General features: G+C 38.3%; 1 protein-coding gene across 1 annotated transcript in view; it reads right to left on the bottom strand.

The window, feature by feature from the left end:
* Dcaf10 (DDB1 and CUL4 associated factor 10) overlaps positions 1-19,441 on the bottom strand; it is a 36,866-nt gene that overhangs the window by 15,998 nt on the left and 1,427 nt on the right. Inside the window, 2 exon segments of the mRNA NM_001107935.1 lie at positions 755-952; positions 13,024-13,137. Coding sequence (NP_001101405.1) covers positions 755-952; positions 13,024-13,137 — 312 coding nt within the window.

The raw sequence follows: 19,441 nt of genomic DNA, 5'->3' as shown, positions 1-19,441 counted from the left end.
TATTCATTTTATAAACCAGTTTTCCTTCTTAGATCGATGCCTTGGTCTCCTGCCCATGTATGTTCCATCTTCTTTGCTTTTGCAGCAGTGAGCCTAGCCAAGCATCCCACCACTGAGTTATACACACTCTTGGTTCCAATACATGACTAAATGTAATGGAAGAAGGAGTCATGGTTTGTTTGTTTGGGTTTGTTTTGTTTCTTTTTCTTCTTCTAAAAAAAAAAAAAAAAAAAAAAGACAGGGTTTCTCTACATAGCCCTGTCTGCCCTGGAACTCACTCTGTAGATAGACCAGGATGCTCTCAAACTCACAGAGATCCCCTGCCTCCCTGAGTGTTGGGATTAAAGGCATGGACCACCACCACTGCTTTTTTCTGTCTTTTCCTCTGAGATAAGAGCATCTCATCAAGCCCAGGCTCTCCCGCAGGTGTTTGGTCAGTCCGAGAATGACCCTGACTGCTTCATCTTTCTGTGTCTGTCTCTCAAGTGCTGGGATCACCCACTTACATCTCCATGTTTTATGCTGTAATGAGTAAATGCCTGGGTTCATGCCTGCTAAGTAAGGGCTCAGTCGAGCCACATCCTCAGCCTAGGGAATCACTTGGTTGTTTTGATTGTTTTCCCCCCAAAAGCTCATTTTTTGATACCCCACTCCCCAACTCTAGAGCAAGAACACTGAACTTGTTCCCCATCTTTTAAAGAGAAAATAAAGTTTTACAGTATTATATTCCTAACATGGTCTCCTACTTACAAACCTGTTAGTGTCCCAAATAATGACATTTCCATCAAATCCTGATGTTACTAAGAGTCTTGTATTAGTATCATATTCGATGTTCTTCACCCAGCTAGTGTGACCATGTAAAGTGCATACTTTGGTGTTCAATTTTCTCAGATCCCATAGTGCTATTGTGGTATCATCAGAGCAGGTAGCAAATAGCCGGTTATCAAGAAATCTACAAAAGCAGAAAAGAAAAACTGGTTCACTTAATCTCTACTGGAAGACAATATGACTTTAGAACAATCTCTATATTACCATCAGGAAACAAAAGACTGAAACCTCCCTGTAGAACCCCAGCAATTCTGACACAACAAACAGTGCCCCTTGTCCATACAGCCATACTGCCAAGCTGCTGACGAATAATTAGATATGCTGTAACTGGCCTATGTCACTGCTAATTTTATTTGAAACTAGAAATTGTTAATAGGTGTTTAGAGTACAGCTGGTAGAAAGGAAAGAACTCCAGAAACTGCCCAGGAATTGAAAAGAGAAAGTTGAATAGACAACAGATTTTAAGAGCTTGACTGCTTAGGGGATTTTGTATTAGATAAAGGATTCTAATAAAAGAGATCTGCTACATGTTGTGTCTCTTCCTACTTACAACAGATTTACATATAAAACTTACAATTAAAATCACCATCACTTAAGTCTATTAATTCAAAAGCATCCCCCAAATAATCTCCCACAACAACATCTAGTTTGTCATGACTGTAAGACAGACAGGTTAGAATACAGATTTTTTTTTTGCCAGTTTTACTAATTTCCAATCCTTAATAACAATATATTTTATACAAACACTTATAACTGACCACTCACACTTTCGTTTCTGTCTAATTTAATAGAATCTTTAGCAAATTTGGTTACATATAACTTCCTAGTCTCCAGTAGAACAAAAACACTGGATCTTCTTCCAATATAAAATTATATATAATTCTTTCCAAAATAAATGCCGATATCCACAAACAACATCATGACCTTCCTAAGATTTATCATTGCTTGCTTTTTTCTTCTTCATAAGCACACAGCACCGGGTATCCCCAGGCTGTCTCCCACCCAGGCTTGGTGCTCTGAAGCTCTACATGTGAACTTGCCTAGCACATTCAGGGCAGTATGGTCGTAGACTTATCATGCTTTAGTTCTAGGTCTACTTTCTTCCTTTATTTTGTTTACTTTTAATATGTAGCTGTCATTTCCCCCAGGAAGTCTTCCCTTGCTATCTAGTCCAGGGCAGTTTATGTCCTGGAACTCACTTGGTAGACCAGGCTGCTAAGGAGCAACTTTATAAAGCTATACACTCCTTGGAGACAGGAGAAAGGACCTATCACCACATGATTAGAGCGGCAGTGCTGAGCACATGCACTTGCTTATTTATTGATTGATTCATTCTTTATGTACTTATTTACTTAGAGACAAGGTATCATAGAGCTCAGGTTGGCCCCAAACTTGAGACAGAGCTGAGGACAACACTGAACTCATCTTGCTGCAGGAGAGGGCCACCATGCCCAGTTTGTGTGGTTTTGAAGACCAAACCCAGGGCTTGATGCATGCAAAGGACACACTTTACCAACTAAGCCATACCTCCAGTTTCATCATAGATATTTATGAAATGAATGAATTAAAGGGGTTCATTACCCAGAAGACAAAAACATACTGTTATGTAAAATAACCATGTGGAATAAGCCAGGAGTGGCTAGGAAAGAATACAGTGAGCACTGACTGAGAATGAATAGGAGCTCCCAGAGCCTAAGAAACAAACAGCTATATAAAAGACTGTTGTGCGCAAGGAGACAAATGGGGAACTGTCATCGACTTATTCCAGTGATTCCCAATGGTTTTCTCCTCTCTTCCTCCAACCTTGCCTCCTCTAAATAGGATCTCACTATGTACCTGGGTTGACTTCAAATTCATTACGCAGAGCATGCTGGCCTGGAATTCACACAGTGCTAGGATTAAAAGTATGTATCAGGTTGGGGATTTAGGTCAATGGTAGAGCGCTTGCCTAGCAAGCGCAAGGCCCTGGGTTTGGTCCCCAGCTCCAAAAAATAAATAAATAAATAAATAAATAAATAAATAAAAAGTATGTATCAGTACTCCCAGCCACCTCAAGGCTTAAGGAAGAAAGATGATTATATAGTGTTTTAGGAACATCATTTAGATGGCCAGGTCCCCAAATTTTGGGTTTCTATTTTAAAATGAGATGAAGAAAATCAGTTTTTCAGTATTTGTTAATAAAATAACTAAAAATTATTGCATAAAGGATATTTTAATATCTAAAATATACAAAGAATCTTGGAGTAGAAGCTAATAATTTTGAATTTAGTTTAATGAAAAATTCAATCCTTTCACTTTAGTTCATTCATTTCCCCCAAAGTTTTAACTGATAAACTTTTTATATTGGTAAAGAGACTAAACCATACAATAGTAAGAGTGGAGGTGGAAGAAGATACCATCTATAGCAATTTTTATCCCAAAATATGTATATATTCAGAATGTAAAGCATTAGGTAAGTCCTTGGCTGTGTGGCCCACTCCTCTCCAGTGACAACTCAGAAGGGTGTAAGCTGCTGGACTAGGGTAGCTCAGTTGGTAGAGTGCTAGCCTAGTACACAGGAAGCCCCGGGAGTGCATTCCTGGCACGCAGGGGTCATGTGAAGTAGGAGAAACAGTTCAAGGTCGTCTGTGGCCATACAGTGAATTCCAAGCCAGCCAGGCCTACAGTGAAACAATAGTTGTGAAATGTTTCTAACTCTATATTCTCTGACAAAGAGGAGTCCTCTTGCATAAACAATGACATCTGTGTCTGAATGAGAACCCCTCAACTGTTTCCGCACAACTCTAAGTTGGTATAAAAGCTCTGGGTGGCTCTCTGTCTGGAGGAGCTAAGCTCTCTACTGGAAGAAAACTGGTAAAGTGTAAAAGCAACTGAAAGAGAATTCTTTCAGAATCTACATTTCACGTCCAAGTCAGAATAATGTTGTATATTTTTAAAGATTTAAACTAAAAAAAAAAAAAAATCACAAAAAGAAACCCTTCTCCGGGGGGCTGGAGAGATGGCTCAGCGGTTAAGAGCACCGACTGCTCTTCCAGAGGTCCTGAGTTCAATTCCCAGCAACCACATGGTGGTTCACAACCATCTGTAATGAGATCTGATGCCCTCTTCTGGTGTATCTGAAGACAGCTACAGTGTAGTTATATATAATAAATGAATAAATCTTAAAAAAAAAAAAAAGAAACCCTTCTCCATGTATTTAACTATATGCAAATTCTTAGAATAGACTAAATCTTTTTTTGGTTTTTGTTTTGGTATAATCTTTGCAATGAAATTATAATAGAATATGATATTCTCACTTTATATTTGAGTTTTGTACTATAATAAGAAAAATCACTTTTCCATAAATCCTCAGATCTCATCAACTATCTCAAGAGCAGGTAAGATGGTTCACAAAATAAAGCATCTCTTGTACTGGTATTTCCATCACCTTGTTTTTCTGATATTTTTTTCTATCTATTCTCTATTGCCAAGGATTTATATGTATCTTGACCACTTCTCCAAAATCACTTTCAGGGTTTTGTGGAACTATACATAAATATATGTGTGTGTGTGTGTATACATATATATATATATATATATATATATATATATATATATGTATCAGTTATGGGGAAATACTATATATATGTAAAATAGAAATACACATATATATTCATATACAAATATATATATATATATAGTATTTCCCCATAACTAGCAAATACTGTACTTGTCTTATATTGTGTGAAATATACAAAATAACCTAACAACAAACGACAAAAGAGGGAGAAACAGACGTGAATTAGTAAGGAGGTACCACATTGATTTCGTTGTATCACCAACTGAATATTCTTATAGTTACCTAGGGGCTTTCTCCTTACAACCTTATAACTATAGGGACCTGGACTGCTACATGGACTCTTACATCTAAATATAAAGTTCTCATGAATAAGAAGTAAGCCTAGGGGCAGGAGAGATGGCTCAGCGGTTTAAGAGAATTGGCTGCTCTTCCAGGGGACCAAGGTTCAATTCCCAGCACCCACATAACAGCTCACAACTGTCTGTAGCTCCAATTCCAGGGGCTCTGACACCATCACAGACATACATGGTAGGCAAAAACATCAATGCACATAAAATAAAAATAAGTAAATCTTAAGAAGTACGCCTATTAAATAGATGGATTTCAATTAAACATTTTTCTTTCTTAAAACATGTACAGAAAATATTCTCAGCTATTATTATTATTTTACAATTCACAAAACTAAAACACAAACTAAAAGACAGTACCAAGAATGTACAAAATGACTATCCAGAATAATGAACCCAGAAAATGTATGTCCACACCTCTGGACAGCCATGCTTGAGGCAGTCTCGGGGAACCACATATGACTCCATTTCTATTACTTCCTATATATGAGCCTGGGAAAAAGTCTCTTTGGAAGCGTGAGTTTCTTTAATCTTAAAACAGATATGACATCTATCTTACACAAAGACATGATAATCATTAAACAAGCTGGGGCAGAAGGACAAGTTCAAGACCAGCCAGTATGATACAGTGAGTTTAAGGCCAGCTGGGCCTGTGTGTGTGTGTGTGTGTGTGTGTGTGTGTGTGTGTGTGTGTGTGTGTGTGTGTGTGTGTGATGCACATGTAAAGGTCAGAGTCCAAGGGTTTAAACCCAGGTTGTCCAGCAGCAAAGTACCTTGTCCTCTATGCACCAAAAAATTTAAAAAATCTTAAACCATGTATCATATGAAAAGTGTTTTACATGTTTTTGACACACAGTAAGAACCCAAGAAACGAAGTTAGTATTACCAAGCAGTGCATACTTAAGTTCATGCACCCAGACACCTAGGATTCTTAACCTCTTAGGTTACTTGTGCTTCTAAACAAACTTCAGAATCCATGTCCTAGTCAACAAATTGGAAGGAGGAGGCTCAAATTTGTAGGCCTGGGTGCTGTGGCAGCACAGTGACAGCAGCACATGAGAGCTGACACTGATGAAGAATTCAAACAGGTTAGTCAAAGGTCATTTGAGTAGGGGCAAACAACTTGACACAAGTCTATTCTTTTTGAGATATAAAAATTTCAATTGTAAAATATTAGAAATAGAGACAATTAGAACAAATATAACAAACACCTGTGATACCCACCACCCAGCTTTATCAAATTTTAACATTTCATTATCTTTCAGAATTGTCTGAAAATACAAACATATTTGAAGTATATTGTGAGTCCCTCCCCAAGCCCCTTCCCCTCCCTCCCTCTCCAGAGGGAACCACTATCCAGAATTTGTCATTTCCCCATGCACGTGTTTAATACCATAAATTAATAATATGTACATCACCACTTTTTCATACTGTTTGTATCCAAATTACTCTGGAAATATTTAACAAGCACCCACCATGTATAAGGCACAGTTCCAGGTGCTGAGAGAAAACAGAGCAAGTGCATGCCTTCATCGAGCTTGTGTTTGTGACATTTTAAAATTTTATATAAATGGTATCACACCGTACAGCTCATTCTACAATTTGCCTTTCTGTCTCATTCTTACACTTCTGGGATATTTTTGATTCATTCAGCTGATGTATAGTATTCCATTGAGACTAAAATTTATCTACTTCCTCTTAATAGACATTCAAGTCTCCTTTTTATTACTCTAATGCTATAACGAATCCTTCCTTCTTCATGCATCTAATTCATGTGGTTATGTATTAAGTTTTTTAATTATAATGATAGTTAATTTGCCAAACACTGTTGAACTGTTTGAGACTGTTGCCTATTTAGACTGTATCAATACACCTCGGGTCCCTACTCCTCCTCACTGCTGGTGCTTTTATTTCTCCACTGACTACTGACTAGTTTGAAAACCTTTCCGTACTTAATGCTCACTGTGATTCTTTGCACATTTTGTTAGAAGGATTAATATATTCAAGATCCTTCTGGTCCTGGCTGGAAGTCTCTTCTGTCAGCCTGTATCTTCCCATATTGCTGGAGCTTCTATAACAAAACTGCAATGGTGTTCTCTTTTACTCAGTCGAGCTTCACCCATCTTTAATAATTTCTCACACTAAGGTATAAATATTCTCTACTTTCTCCCAAAACTTTAAAGGTTTGTTTTCATAGTTAGGTCTTTAAATGGAAGTTATTTTCAGTCACGGTGTGAGAAGGATCTGAGTTTGTTTTATTTTTCAGGTACATGATCAATTTCATCTTGTCCATATTCTTTGCACTGCTTTGCAATGCCTTTGTTCTTTTGTGAAATGTTCCTATTTCACAGGGCTGCTTCCGAGTGACCTGTTCCACCACACGTCACTTACTCTTCTCTATTCCATCTCGGGAAGGGTTGCTACTTCTATACTTTAGTCTTCTCCAAAACAACTTCAGCTGTCAATGCCAGACTGCCCAACACAAACGTTTAAATTTAGTTTTACAACCTCTGATAGGATGCATCTTAGTCAAAATTCCTGAATTAAAAGACTAATTTGGGATGAGTATGGTACTGAGTTTATTTAAGGGAGGACTTACAAGTTTGTGGGTATTTTTGTTTTTTTCCTGAGCAGGGCTTTTTTGTGTATCCCTGGCTGTCCTGGAACTCACTTTATAGACCAGGCTGGCCTTGAACTCAAGAGATGCTCCTGCCTCTGCCTCAAGTGCTGGCACCAAAGGTGTGCACCACCATGCCTGGTACTGTTTTGTTTAAATGTGTAGCCCAGGCTAGCCTCAAACTTTTTTTTTTCTTTTCTTCGGAGCTGGGGACCGAACCCAGGGCCTTGCACTTGCTAGGCAAGCGCTCTACCACTGAGCTAAATCCCCAACCATAGCCTCAAACTTCTGATCCTCCTGGCTCCACCTCCTTCAGCAAATCCTATCGGCATGTGCCACTTCAACTGGCATTTGCTTTTTGGTTTTGTTTTGAAGACCCAGCCAGCCTGGAACTCACTATGTAGACCAGACTGACTTCCAACTCAGAGATCTGACTAACTCTGCCTTGGAGTGTGGGGATTAAAAGCTATGTGCCACCACACCTGGCTGATTTACACGTTTTTGTTTTATAGATAATTTAGAAAGTCCTTTTGATCTGCATTTAACTTACAGTTGTTGGCTTACAGTGTTAGCATGTATGAGGACTGGTTTGTGGTTTGTGGTTAACCATTTCCTGGATGGTAGTCTAGATTTAGAGTAATTTATCTCTAGGTCACCTTTATGCTGAAAGTGAGATCTTTTGGATCTTAGATTTTACAATCTTCTAAAAGAACCTTTATATGAAATGGGCCCTAGAATCAAGTCTCCTCTCCCCTGTACTCATTTCTATCAAAACGAAAGCTCAGGGTCACTAGGGTCACACAGATCTTACATGGTAAAAGGTGAAATTTGTTACTTCTCATTGTTCCTGCTTCTACTTCCTTTGCAGGCCAAAGTTCTTGCCTTTCCTGTTCATTAAGCTCTGTATTAAAATATCTACAGGTATACAATTACTTTATTCAGCACCTGTTTTATTAGAAATGTTATTAAGGACATTTTAACTATACAGTCTTTTTTTTTTTTTTTTTTTTTTTTTTTTTGCTTCTTTTTTTCGGAGCTGGGGACCGAACCCAGGGCCTTACGCTTCCTAGGCAAGCACTCTACCACTGAGCTAAATCCCCAGCCCCTTAACTATACAGTCTTAATTCTTCAACAGCATGGCTTACACTGTCTAGTTTTGTACTCAGCTATCAAATGTCATCATCATGATGGACTTGGCCCTGTGCTTTGCTTTGTGATGTCAGGGCTGGGTTTAAGGTACATACAAAGTTTATGATTATCTTGAGTTTCCCTTTTAAGACAAATATTATTGCATTTTACCCTTAATGCCTTTGCTCTTTTATCTGTCTAAATCTTAGCTTTCTCATTTATTTTCTTGTGATACCACTGTTAAAATATATACATATATACACAAATGTAAGTCATAATTCCTGTTATCATTCAAATTGCAGATTGTCTTTTTTGCTGTTGCTTTGTGTCTTTGAGACAGAATCTCATTGTGTAGCCATGACTGTCTTGGAAATCACTATACAGGCCAGGCTGGTCTAGAACTCTGACATCCTTCTGCCTCTGCCTCCTGTGTGGTAGGAGTAGAGGTGTGCACCACCATGCTCAGCTCCAGAATGTCTTTTAGTTAATATCCATCTATGGATGTTTTCTGTGAACAATCTTTATTTGGGACTTCTATTTCTTACCCTTCCTTTGGTTTAAATTAAAATACAACAACAACAAAAAGAAATGATTTAAGTTTTCCTACTTGTACTGATTCCTACTTATACTGAACTGGTCATATGTCCTTCCTTTCTGATGATCTGAAAGCTATAAACTATATTTACAAGACTTTAATTGTTCCTTTAAATTAAAAAAAATGCACACATTTAACTATGTACCAATCTAAAAAATGTCTAAAATTGCTCAACACTTCTACTTTCTAAACATGAGGTGGGCCCTATATTATATTTCACTACCCCACACTATAGAAACATAAATTTGTTACCACTGTATAAAGCCACATTGTCAAATGTAGTATATATAGGCCCCATTTGGCTTTCAAACACTTGCTATGTGACTAGTTTTATACTTAGAATATCACAGTGTTTTAAGTATAACATTAGAAAGGCAACATTAGAAAATGAAAGTAAAATATCTCAAAAATTTTGTACTGATTATATGTTAAAATTATAGTTTTGGGGAATATTGTGCTAAATATATTAAAATTAATATTGCTTCTTTCTTTAGTAATAAAAATTACGTGTGGCTAGCATTCCACTTCTTCTGAACAGTGCTTATCCACAGGTCTTCCTGTCTTGTTCTTTTCTTGTTTTGGATGCAATGCTAACAGTAAAACCCAGGGCTTTCCACAGGCTAGGTACTAGGCAAGCACTGACCACTAGGCTACATCTAGCACTGTTCATCTGTTTGTAGATGAGGTTTGTATGGTCCCTAGAGCTTTGGGCTTCAAGTGATCTTTTCTACTTAGCTCCCTAAGTAGCTAGTCTATAGGAACACTGCACACACCGCTGCACCTAGCTTACTGCTTTCAGTTTAGATTTGTTTTAAACGTACCAAATGCAAAACAAAGGAACAACCCTCACCATTACATTTTCTATACTATTAACAGTCACAGTGTTCAACTAATAAAAACACTTCACCTAATTAAAATGCTTCAGGCTAGACTCTATTGACCTGACGTAGTGAGGTGCATGGCCTTGCCTTAGCCATTATCAGCTGAGAAGAACCCGTGTGACAGCTTATTTATCATATTCCCACATGTAACTGGCCTCTAGCATTACTAGCTCTTTAACAATTTTAATATGTTTAAGTATATGTGTATGGATATTTTGCCTGCATGTATGTCTGTGCACCACATGTGCCTGATACCCACAGAGGCCAGGAGAGAATGTGGGATCCACTGGAAGTGGAGTTACAGGGTTGAACCCCCATGTGGGTGCTGGGAATTGAACCCGGGCCATCTGGAAGAGTAGCTAGTGCTCTTAAACACTCAGCCATCTATACAGCCTCTACTTCTTAAGATTTCAATCTAGAGTTTTACTACAACCTGTCCAGATATAGATCCACCTTGAACCTGTTTCACACTCTGAATATAAGTGGCTCTCTCTCATTACTAGATAGTCTGAGCAATTATCAAGTCAATTTCCCAGAAATCTCTGCAATTTATTATTTATAATTAGTTAATAAACTTAATTTTGGAATAATATTCCACTTGAGGGACAGGCTGGTCTTAAACCTGAGATCTTCCAGTCTCCCAGGTACTTGGGCTCTAAGTGTACAGCCCAATGTCTAGAATTTTGCAATACTTTATCTATTCTAGTTAATACTGTGATTTAACTATACACTCATACTTTTTAACCCTTTTTGCATGTAATGGGTATATATTTTGTTATTATTTTCCAACTTCCAATTCACTCATTAATGATGAAATAAAGTTTATCTGATCAATTAAATTTAAATTTTTTGCCTATTTTTTAAAATTTGTAATATTATTTATTTTTTATTGTTTTTAAGATAGTGTTTCACATAATCCAGGCTGACCTCTGACCCAGCATAACCCCTCCCAGTCTTCCTGTTTCCTTCCCAGTCTTCCTGTTTCCCTCCCAAGTACTCAGATTACAGGCCTGAGTCAGCATATCCAATTCTGGGTAGCACTGACTATAGGGCTTCACATATGCTAAGCAAGAACTCTCTCAATCAAGCTATGTTCACAAACTGCAACTATACCCTTTACATGTCATGGTCTTCCCTAGCAATGCTGTAGGATCCAACACAGGACCTTGCACATGCTAAGTAAGCCCTATCCATCCCCTTTAAAATACATTTTATATAGCAACATTTTTAATTTCATATGTTCAAGTTAGTTCTTTACTATATAAACCTGTTCCTTTCATCTAATCTATTTTAATTCATATTCTCTGTTCTTGTTGAGGGAGAGTATTCTTTACCTCCTTAAGCATCCTAAAAATGTCTTAAAGTCTCTCCCAGTCAATGGAATACTATGCAGCCATTAAGGAGTAAGATCATCCCATGGATACTAATATGAAATGATCTCGGAATATGTTCAGTTAAAAAGGCCAGGCATACTAAAGTATGTGTAGAATGCTACCATTTATATAAAAGAATATGTGGGGTATGTGTGGTATAGGTGTGTATTTATATGCTTGTACATGCATAAACTATCTCAGAAAAGATAGCAAATTAGTAATAGTGGTTGCCTCTGGGGAGAGAAACTGGGTGGCTAGGCGACAGAGGTGGAAATAGACTTACTTTTCACTGTTTACCCTTTTGTACCTTTGAATTTTGTACCACGTGCATGTATTACCTAGTCAAAAAAAAAATAAATAATTTTTAAAAATAAAGTCTTTGTTGGACTACTTACTCCATAAAGTTAATTTCATCCAGAGAAATCCCTTTTCTGGTGGTTTGAATTTGTTGTCTTAATATTAGATGTCTGAAATTTTGGTGATAGGCTTGAGTGGGAGAAGTTAAATTTTTCCTCTTCCTTCCTATTTAAAGGTTTTAAAATTGCCTCTGCTTGGCCATCTGAACCCCTAGTCTATTCCTGGGGTTTATAATGATATTTCAGGGCTTCAGTTTCATGATAATGTTGGAAATGACACACATACTCAGTCATTGACCAGCAAGTGCCTTCACTCAGTTCCTTTCATGAGACTGTGTCTTTCTTACTTAGCTAAAACCTACAGCCCAGAGAGCAAAACAGCCTTTTCTTCTTTCAGCCTTTCAAAAATGAAACACATTTCAATTAGAGCCCTAGCTTTCTGTGGTGATCTGGGTTCTTTCTTTACATGAAACTTCTCTGTGCTTTGATCTTTTTAACTAATAGGACCATAACCAGGTGACAATGCTAGAGGGAAAGACCAGGACCAGGTTTCGGCCCTGTCCAGATCTCAGTCTAACCTCTCCGATATTTGCTTTGGAACCTGTCTGCACCTTTGTACTGTTAATCTCTGTTTCTGTCTGTGTGGGTCAGTGGAGGTGCAGAGTATAGCAAACCACCTAAATTACAAGTAATTTCCACATTCCTTTTTCTTAGGTAACACTGAAAGTAATAGTTATAAAACTAACACAACTTCATGTTTTTATATTCATAATTTCATGTTAGAAAATAGAAAACAGCAAATTACCCACTCTAAACTGCTACTAAGAGTTAAAAACATCGTTTAGTCTTTTCTTCTTCATCATTTCTATTTATTTACTTTGTATGACTTTAACTTACAAAGTCCTAACCCTTGTCTAGGCTCTCTACAGGCTCTACAGTCTTAAGGACTGCATTTTAACCCACTAAACTGCTCACTTGTAATTTACTTCTCAAATCATTCACTAGGAAGGAGCAAGTACCCAAGGGTGTTACAGATGTTCTGTATGCATCGCATTACTGTGGATGTGGGTGAGGTCTGACTGTGAGAGATGTGACCAATGCGGTAGTACAGCACATGGCTAAGGTTCATACTGATGACCTTGATATACAGAGGGGAGAAAAAAATCACATGGAAGTGAACAACAGATTGCAGAAAGATTCCAATCTAAAAATCATTCATGGTAAAATTTATAATTATAAGGTAAGTTTTACAACTGGATCATGCATGACATATTTTCACTAACTGGAGAACCAGATTCTGAGTCACATTAAAGGCTCACCTATTCACCAACACACTCACCTGATATTATTCACACAGTCTTCATGTGCTTCAGAAAGGGTTTTTATGTGCTTTGAAGATATAGGGTCAAAAAGCAGAACTTCAGTCTGTTCACAAGCAACTGTCAGCACTGACCTGAAAGAAAGAACACACCTCTCTGGTTACTTCTCCAATGCCCTCTTATCTATAACCATACATATTATAAGCTTTTTTTACCCAGGTTTTTATGTCAGTAGCAGACATTACAAGGTTGGCACTATTCATGTTGGCAGTCCTAGGGAGTGCAGTTCTCACATAAACAAGTGTGTGAATTGATGCCGCTCATGTTCAAGCAGCACCTCTCAAGTATTTACTAGAATTTTAAACATGTGAACTGTCTGACTCAGGAACATTTTCTGGGATGTAGTAAAGTGAAATAATGATTAGTGAATATAGAGAAACATGTAAAGACATGCTTCACTGTGAAGAGGAGCGAGCAACCTAAGTATACATGAGAGAATGAGGACTGCATAAACCATGGAACACCGTAATTGTCCTATTCATGAGGGAAATAGCTCAAACCCCAAGTGGATGTCTGAAACTCCAACTAGTAAGGAGTCCTATACATACTACCTCCCTCCTACAAATACTTACAATAAAGTTCTTCTACAGATTTTCTGCAAGACTCAGTAAAGATTAACAAATAGGGTTGGGGATTTAGCTCAGTGGTAGAGCGCTTGCCTAGCAAGCGCAAGACCCTGGGTTCAGTCCCCAGCTCCAAAAAAAAGAAAAAAGAAAAAAAAAAGATTAATAATCAAACATAACAGTTTCAACAATAACAGTTTCAACAGTTACATTGTGGTGCAACTTACACAAGTGTGCTTGCTCTAAAAAATATATCCTGCAGCAGATCTTAGCAGTTTACTGCTCTCAAAGAGGATCTAAGTTCAGTTCCCAGTACCAACATGATAGCTCCAGGGGCTTCCCAACTCTCATCTGTCCTTCCTCAGGCAGCTAAACCCATGTGGTACACATCAACTCATACAGGCAGGCGCGCGCGTGCGCACACGCACACGCGCGCACAAACACACACACACACACACACACACACGGCCCACAAAGTGGGCTGGACCCTCCTATATTGCTTAGCACATAATAATGTTCTATATTTAAATTGGGGCTGGGCAGCCAGCTCCATTAACCTAATGCTTGCCAGGTAAGCAGGAGGGCCTGAGCACTGAAGAAGCAGACAGGGCTTTCTCACCAGCCAATCTAGCTGAAATTGTGAGTTACAGGTTAAGAGAAAAATAAAGTAAAAGAAATTGAAAAGAGACACTCAATGACCTGTGGTCCCCACATACATGCACATTTTCCCCAACATGAAAAGACACATACCAAAGAAAATTTAAAGCACTGGCTTACAGCAAGTGAATTCAATGAAAAAAAATTCTGAGTTGGGTTTTTGTAACTCACTTTCTAACCTACGGCCCTGGACACACACACACACACACACACCCTTTTTTCCCACTCCCACCTTTTTTAAAATTTTGCGTTTCATTCTGTAGTCCCTGCTAGTCTAGAATTTACTAGGCAAGCCTGGTCTTGAAGTCTCAATGATACTCCTGTTTCAGCTTCCCAAATGTTGGGATTACAGGAGTGAGCCAATACCTGGCTGAGAACTTCTTAATCCACTAAGGAATGAGATAATTTGAAGTTGGCTTTAGTGCTATGGAAACTACCCCTGATCAAGCCTTAGTCCTAGGGTATATTCTTATACAGTTTCATCCAAGCCCATCTTGCCAGATTTTAAACTGTATTTCATTCCATTCATTCTAAGCCATGTGTCCATTACAAACCCTTTTAGTCTCTCTGCTGCTGCTCTTGGAATTTACAGATGCCTCTCAGAGAAAAGTTAATTTCAAACACAGAGCTCACCTCTCTAGATTTTGGGTCTGCAATTTTACTATTCTGGTAATTTTACAATCTCTTCAAAAATAATCTTTTTCATACTTTACATTAACTACTATATACTTTTCTGATTATTTTCTGTTGGAAGGCTGTCAACCCACTTCATCTACTATATTTGGAAAGTTAAACTTTTTACCTCTTATATCTACCAGACCTAGTTAAGGATTATTGATAAATGCTCCCCTTTCATCCTGAATGCTGTTGGTGTAACCTCTTGATCAATGCCACATGTCTGCATTATTGTATTTCATTTTATTAATTTCTACATTTTAAAAAACTTTATTTCCAAAGCCAGGTGACAGTGGAGCACACCTTTAATCCCAGCATTTAGGAGGCTGAGGCAGGGATTTCTGATTTGAAGGCCAGCCTTGTCTACCATGAGTTCCAGGACAGTCAGCTACACAGAGAGACCTGTCTAGAAAAAAATTGAAACAAAATAAAGTAAAAAAACTTTATTTTCAGGTCAGTAAGATAGTTCAGTGGATAACAGTGCTTGGGCCTGAGCCTAGAGACCTGAATTCCATCCCTGGTGTAAGGAGAGAGGGAACCAACTTCTTCAAATTGACCTCTGACCCTCCATACTCACAAATAAATAAATATAACCAAATCAAACCCTTAAGCTATATTTCCTACCATTTTGCTTTCTTCAGATTTATTTTTATATTATTTATAAATAATGTTAACTCTTTTTCCTTGTGATAGTTTCATAATTTTCCATTCCTTTCTGCTTTGCTAATTTAATAAATTTACATTTATTTTTATCTATTTATGCATGCAATGTTTGTGGGCACACGTGTGCCACAGTGCACATGTGGAGGTCAGAGAACCATTAGAAAGAGTTAGTTCTCTCTTCCCAGAATGTGGACCCTGGAGATCAATCTCAGGTTGTGAGACTTAATGACAACTCACTCACTGAACTATCTTACTGACTCCATTTTACTAACTTAAAAATGCAGAGTGAGATGCTAGCTTTAAAAACAAAATAGGCACTGGGAAGATAGTTCAGCTGTCCAAGTATGAGTACCTGACCTTGGATGCCCACTATCCACGTAAAAAGCTTGGTATAAGCTGTAGTTCCCAAAATGACCTTGTGAAAGTTATGGGAGGAATGTGCCTAAGAAAACTAGGCAGCCTGTACTGGCTGGTTTTGTGTGTCAACTTGACAAAGTTTTGTGTGTCATCACCCTCAGTTGAGGAAATGCCTCCATGAAATCCAGCTGTAAGGGATTTTCTCAATCAGTGATCAATGGGGGAGGGCCCAGCCCACTGTGGGTGGTGCCATCCCTGAGCTGACGGTCCTGGGTTCTAGAAGAAAGCAAGTTGAGCAAGCCAAGGGAAGCAAGCCCTAAACACACTCTCCCTGGCCTCTGCATCAGTTCCTGCCTCCAGGTTTCTGCCTGGCTTGGGTTCCTGTCCTTTCTCCGATGATGAACTATAATCTGGAAGTGAAAGCCAAATAAACCTTTTCCTCTCAACTTGCTTTTTGGTGGTGTTGTTGGATAGAAACCCTAGGACACAACTCTACCCTCAGGTGTATGGTGGGCACACATGAGGATACTATACGTGGGGGAGGGTCAATTAGAATAGATGCAGGGTTCTAATTCTCCAAATAGATTATTGTTAACAGCCTCTCACTATGCTAGTTATTAATTGTGTAATTGCTAATATAATGGTAACTCAAGGAATGTCACGGAATGTGTTGAAGCACTGCAATGATGACAGATCTGGGAACTTCAGTCACCAGGACTGACTCAATATTTTAACCACTCATATGGCTGAATCAGTGTGTAGTGGCTGAATGTCATGGGGGTACAGAGTGCTTGCCCTGTAAAGATCTGAAGTGATACTGAAAAAAAATAATGGTAACTTTGGTCTTACCTTCTGTATTCTTCTGTTTAGGTCTGTCTAATTAACAGAGGTATATTGTGCATATTAAATTTTCCCCTATGGTGATAAATCTGCCATTTTCTCCCAGAAGTGTTAAACACTGTTATATTTTAAATCTAATACTTGTTTAATTTTTATGTAGATACCCATTCAAGTAGAGCTGAGTTCTCACATTATGATGTAACTTAGTCATGTTTTCCCCTTCAAGCCTATTTTATTCTCCTTTTAATATAGTTTACCAGGTATTTTATAGTGTGTGTGTGTGTGTGTGTGTGTGTGTGTGTGTATATATATATATATATATACATATATATATATTACATTATATAATATATATATACATATGTATGTATGTATGTGTGTATATATATATATATTCGAAAGCTGTTTCAAGCTAATGGGTCCAAGTGGTGCTCCTACCCTCAAACTCCTGGCAGTTTAACTATGTTTTTTCTTTGTGTGGGGGGTACTGAGATTAAACTCCCATGTCAGGCAAATGTTTTACCACTAAACAATATCAACTAGTATCAAGAGTTTTTTCCTTCTGTTCCTTTCTTACCTTTGCATATCTGTGCATATGTGGATAAACCTCTGTGTGTGTGTGTGTGTGTGTGTGTGTGTGTGTGTGTGTGTGTGTGTAGACCAGAGGCTTTCATCAAGTGTCTTCCTCTATTGCTCTCTACCTTGTTATTTTAAAATTTACTTATTCAGTGTATGTGTGTGTGTATTGCCTGTATGTATATGTACTACACATGTACATGATGGACCCCCTTGGAACTAGAGTTACAGACAGTTGAGAGCTGCCTTGTGGGTGCTATGGCCCAGGTTCCTGCAAGAACAGCAAGTGCGCTTAACCACAGAGCTCTCTCTCCAGCCTCTCTACTCTAACTGAGCATGGAGCTCACTGTCTGGGCTGGAACAGCTACTCAGTGAACCCCAGGAATCATGGGCTAGGGATATGAGATACTATACCCAGCCTTTACTTGGGTGCTAGGGATGCAAAAATCAGGTCCTCACTGCACAGCAAGCTCTTTACCCACCGAGAATAATCACATTCTTCCTTTTGTAATCTTTCCCCTTTATTTCATACTTTTTCTCTACTAGTTTTGAAGGAAATTATTCTTTCTTTTGCTTTCTTGAAAATTTGATATATATACTTATTAAAGTCTCTTAAATTATTGGTGTGTGTGTGTGTGTGTGTGTGTGTGTGTGTGTGTGTGTGTCTGTGTGTGTGTGATATGTATGGGTATATGTGCAGGCCAGAAGACAACTTAGTACTGAGTTAGTTCTCTCCTTTACCTTTACATGGGTTCCAGGGATCAGAACTCAGATCACCAGGCTTGTACAGAAAGTACCTTGACTTGCTGAACCATTTCACTGGCTGAATACCAGAATAATTACTTTTTAAAAATGCTTCTGGGGCCTGGCGGAGTGGCTTATTGGGTAGAGGCAAGTCACCAAGGCTGACTACCTGAGTTCCATCCTTGGGACCCACATGATGGAAAGAAAAGACTCCTGCAGGTTATCTTCTTATCTCCATACACGACACATGTGCCTCCACATGTAAGCCATGACATGACATGAGCCTGTATGAATGTGATACCTTTAATGCTAGCACTTGGAAGGCAGAGGAAGGTGGATCTGAGACTTTGAGGCTAGCCTGGTCTACATATTAAGTATCAGGGCAGCCAGGGCTATCATGAGGAACAAAAAAAAAAAAAAAGAAGAAGAATAAATAAATTTCTCTGGGAGAATGCAGTCCATACTCAAATAAGAATTATGTGCAATGTATCTCTCATTCTAATAGCTCTGGACAATCTGAATTAAATTTTTCATAATTAATTCTAAAATCATCATTCTCTATTTAAAAAAGTTACTCCTAGAGAATGCACACAACTACTTCTTAAACCCTGAAAGTATATATAGGAGTCTGATAAAAGACTGAACTATAGAGAAGAGAGGCACAGACGGAATTTGGGGAGAGGAGAAAGCTTTTTTTTTTTTTTTTTTTTTTTTTGTTCTTTTTTTCGGAGCTGGGGGCCGAACCCAGGGCTTTGCGCTTCCTAGGTAAGCGCTCTACCACTGAGCTAAATCCCCAGCCCCGAGAAAGCTTTAAGAATAGAGCATAAAGGAAAAAGGTTTCGTGAATAAGCTTTGGCTAACTCAACTTTCTCTGCTCATCAGTTTTCTTAGAAATTCAAGTATGCACCCACTGCTAAAACCCCAGCTGACTGCTGTGAAGAGAAGCCTTGTACCAGGTCTAATTAGGAAGAAGCATTTCCGTCAATAAACTAGAACAGGTCTTACTCGCTCAGTAACTGTTCCCTTGCTTCTCTCTCAGCATGTCTTAGGTCTTTCTTCTTTGAAAAGTTTCATTTCATCGTTTCCACCTCCTCCAACATGATATGCTAATATGACCCTTCAGCATTAGTTCACAGTCATATGAAATACTTCTATTCTTTACTCAGCAATCTTGATTCCTTTATCTCCTGCAATTTTTTTTTTCTGATCTTGATTCAAGTGTCACTTTCTCACGGTAACCTTAAATACCCTCATTCAACAGGCTTCAAGCCTTTATCTCAATTTGTAGGTATCTCAATTTGTA

The sequence above is a fragment of the Rattus norvegicus genome, chromosome 5, assembly GCF_021556685.1.
Source record: "Rattus norvegicus strain SHRSP/BbbUtx chromosome 5, alternate assembly SHRSP_T2T, whole genome shotgun sequence".
Classification (NCBI taxonomy): Eukaryota; Metazoa; Chordata; class Mammalia; order Rodentia; family Muridae; genus Rattus; species Rattus norvegicus.
This window is presented reverse-complemented; position numbering and strand designations above follow the sequence as displayed.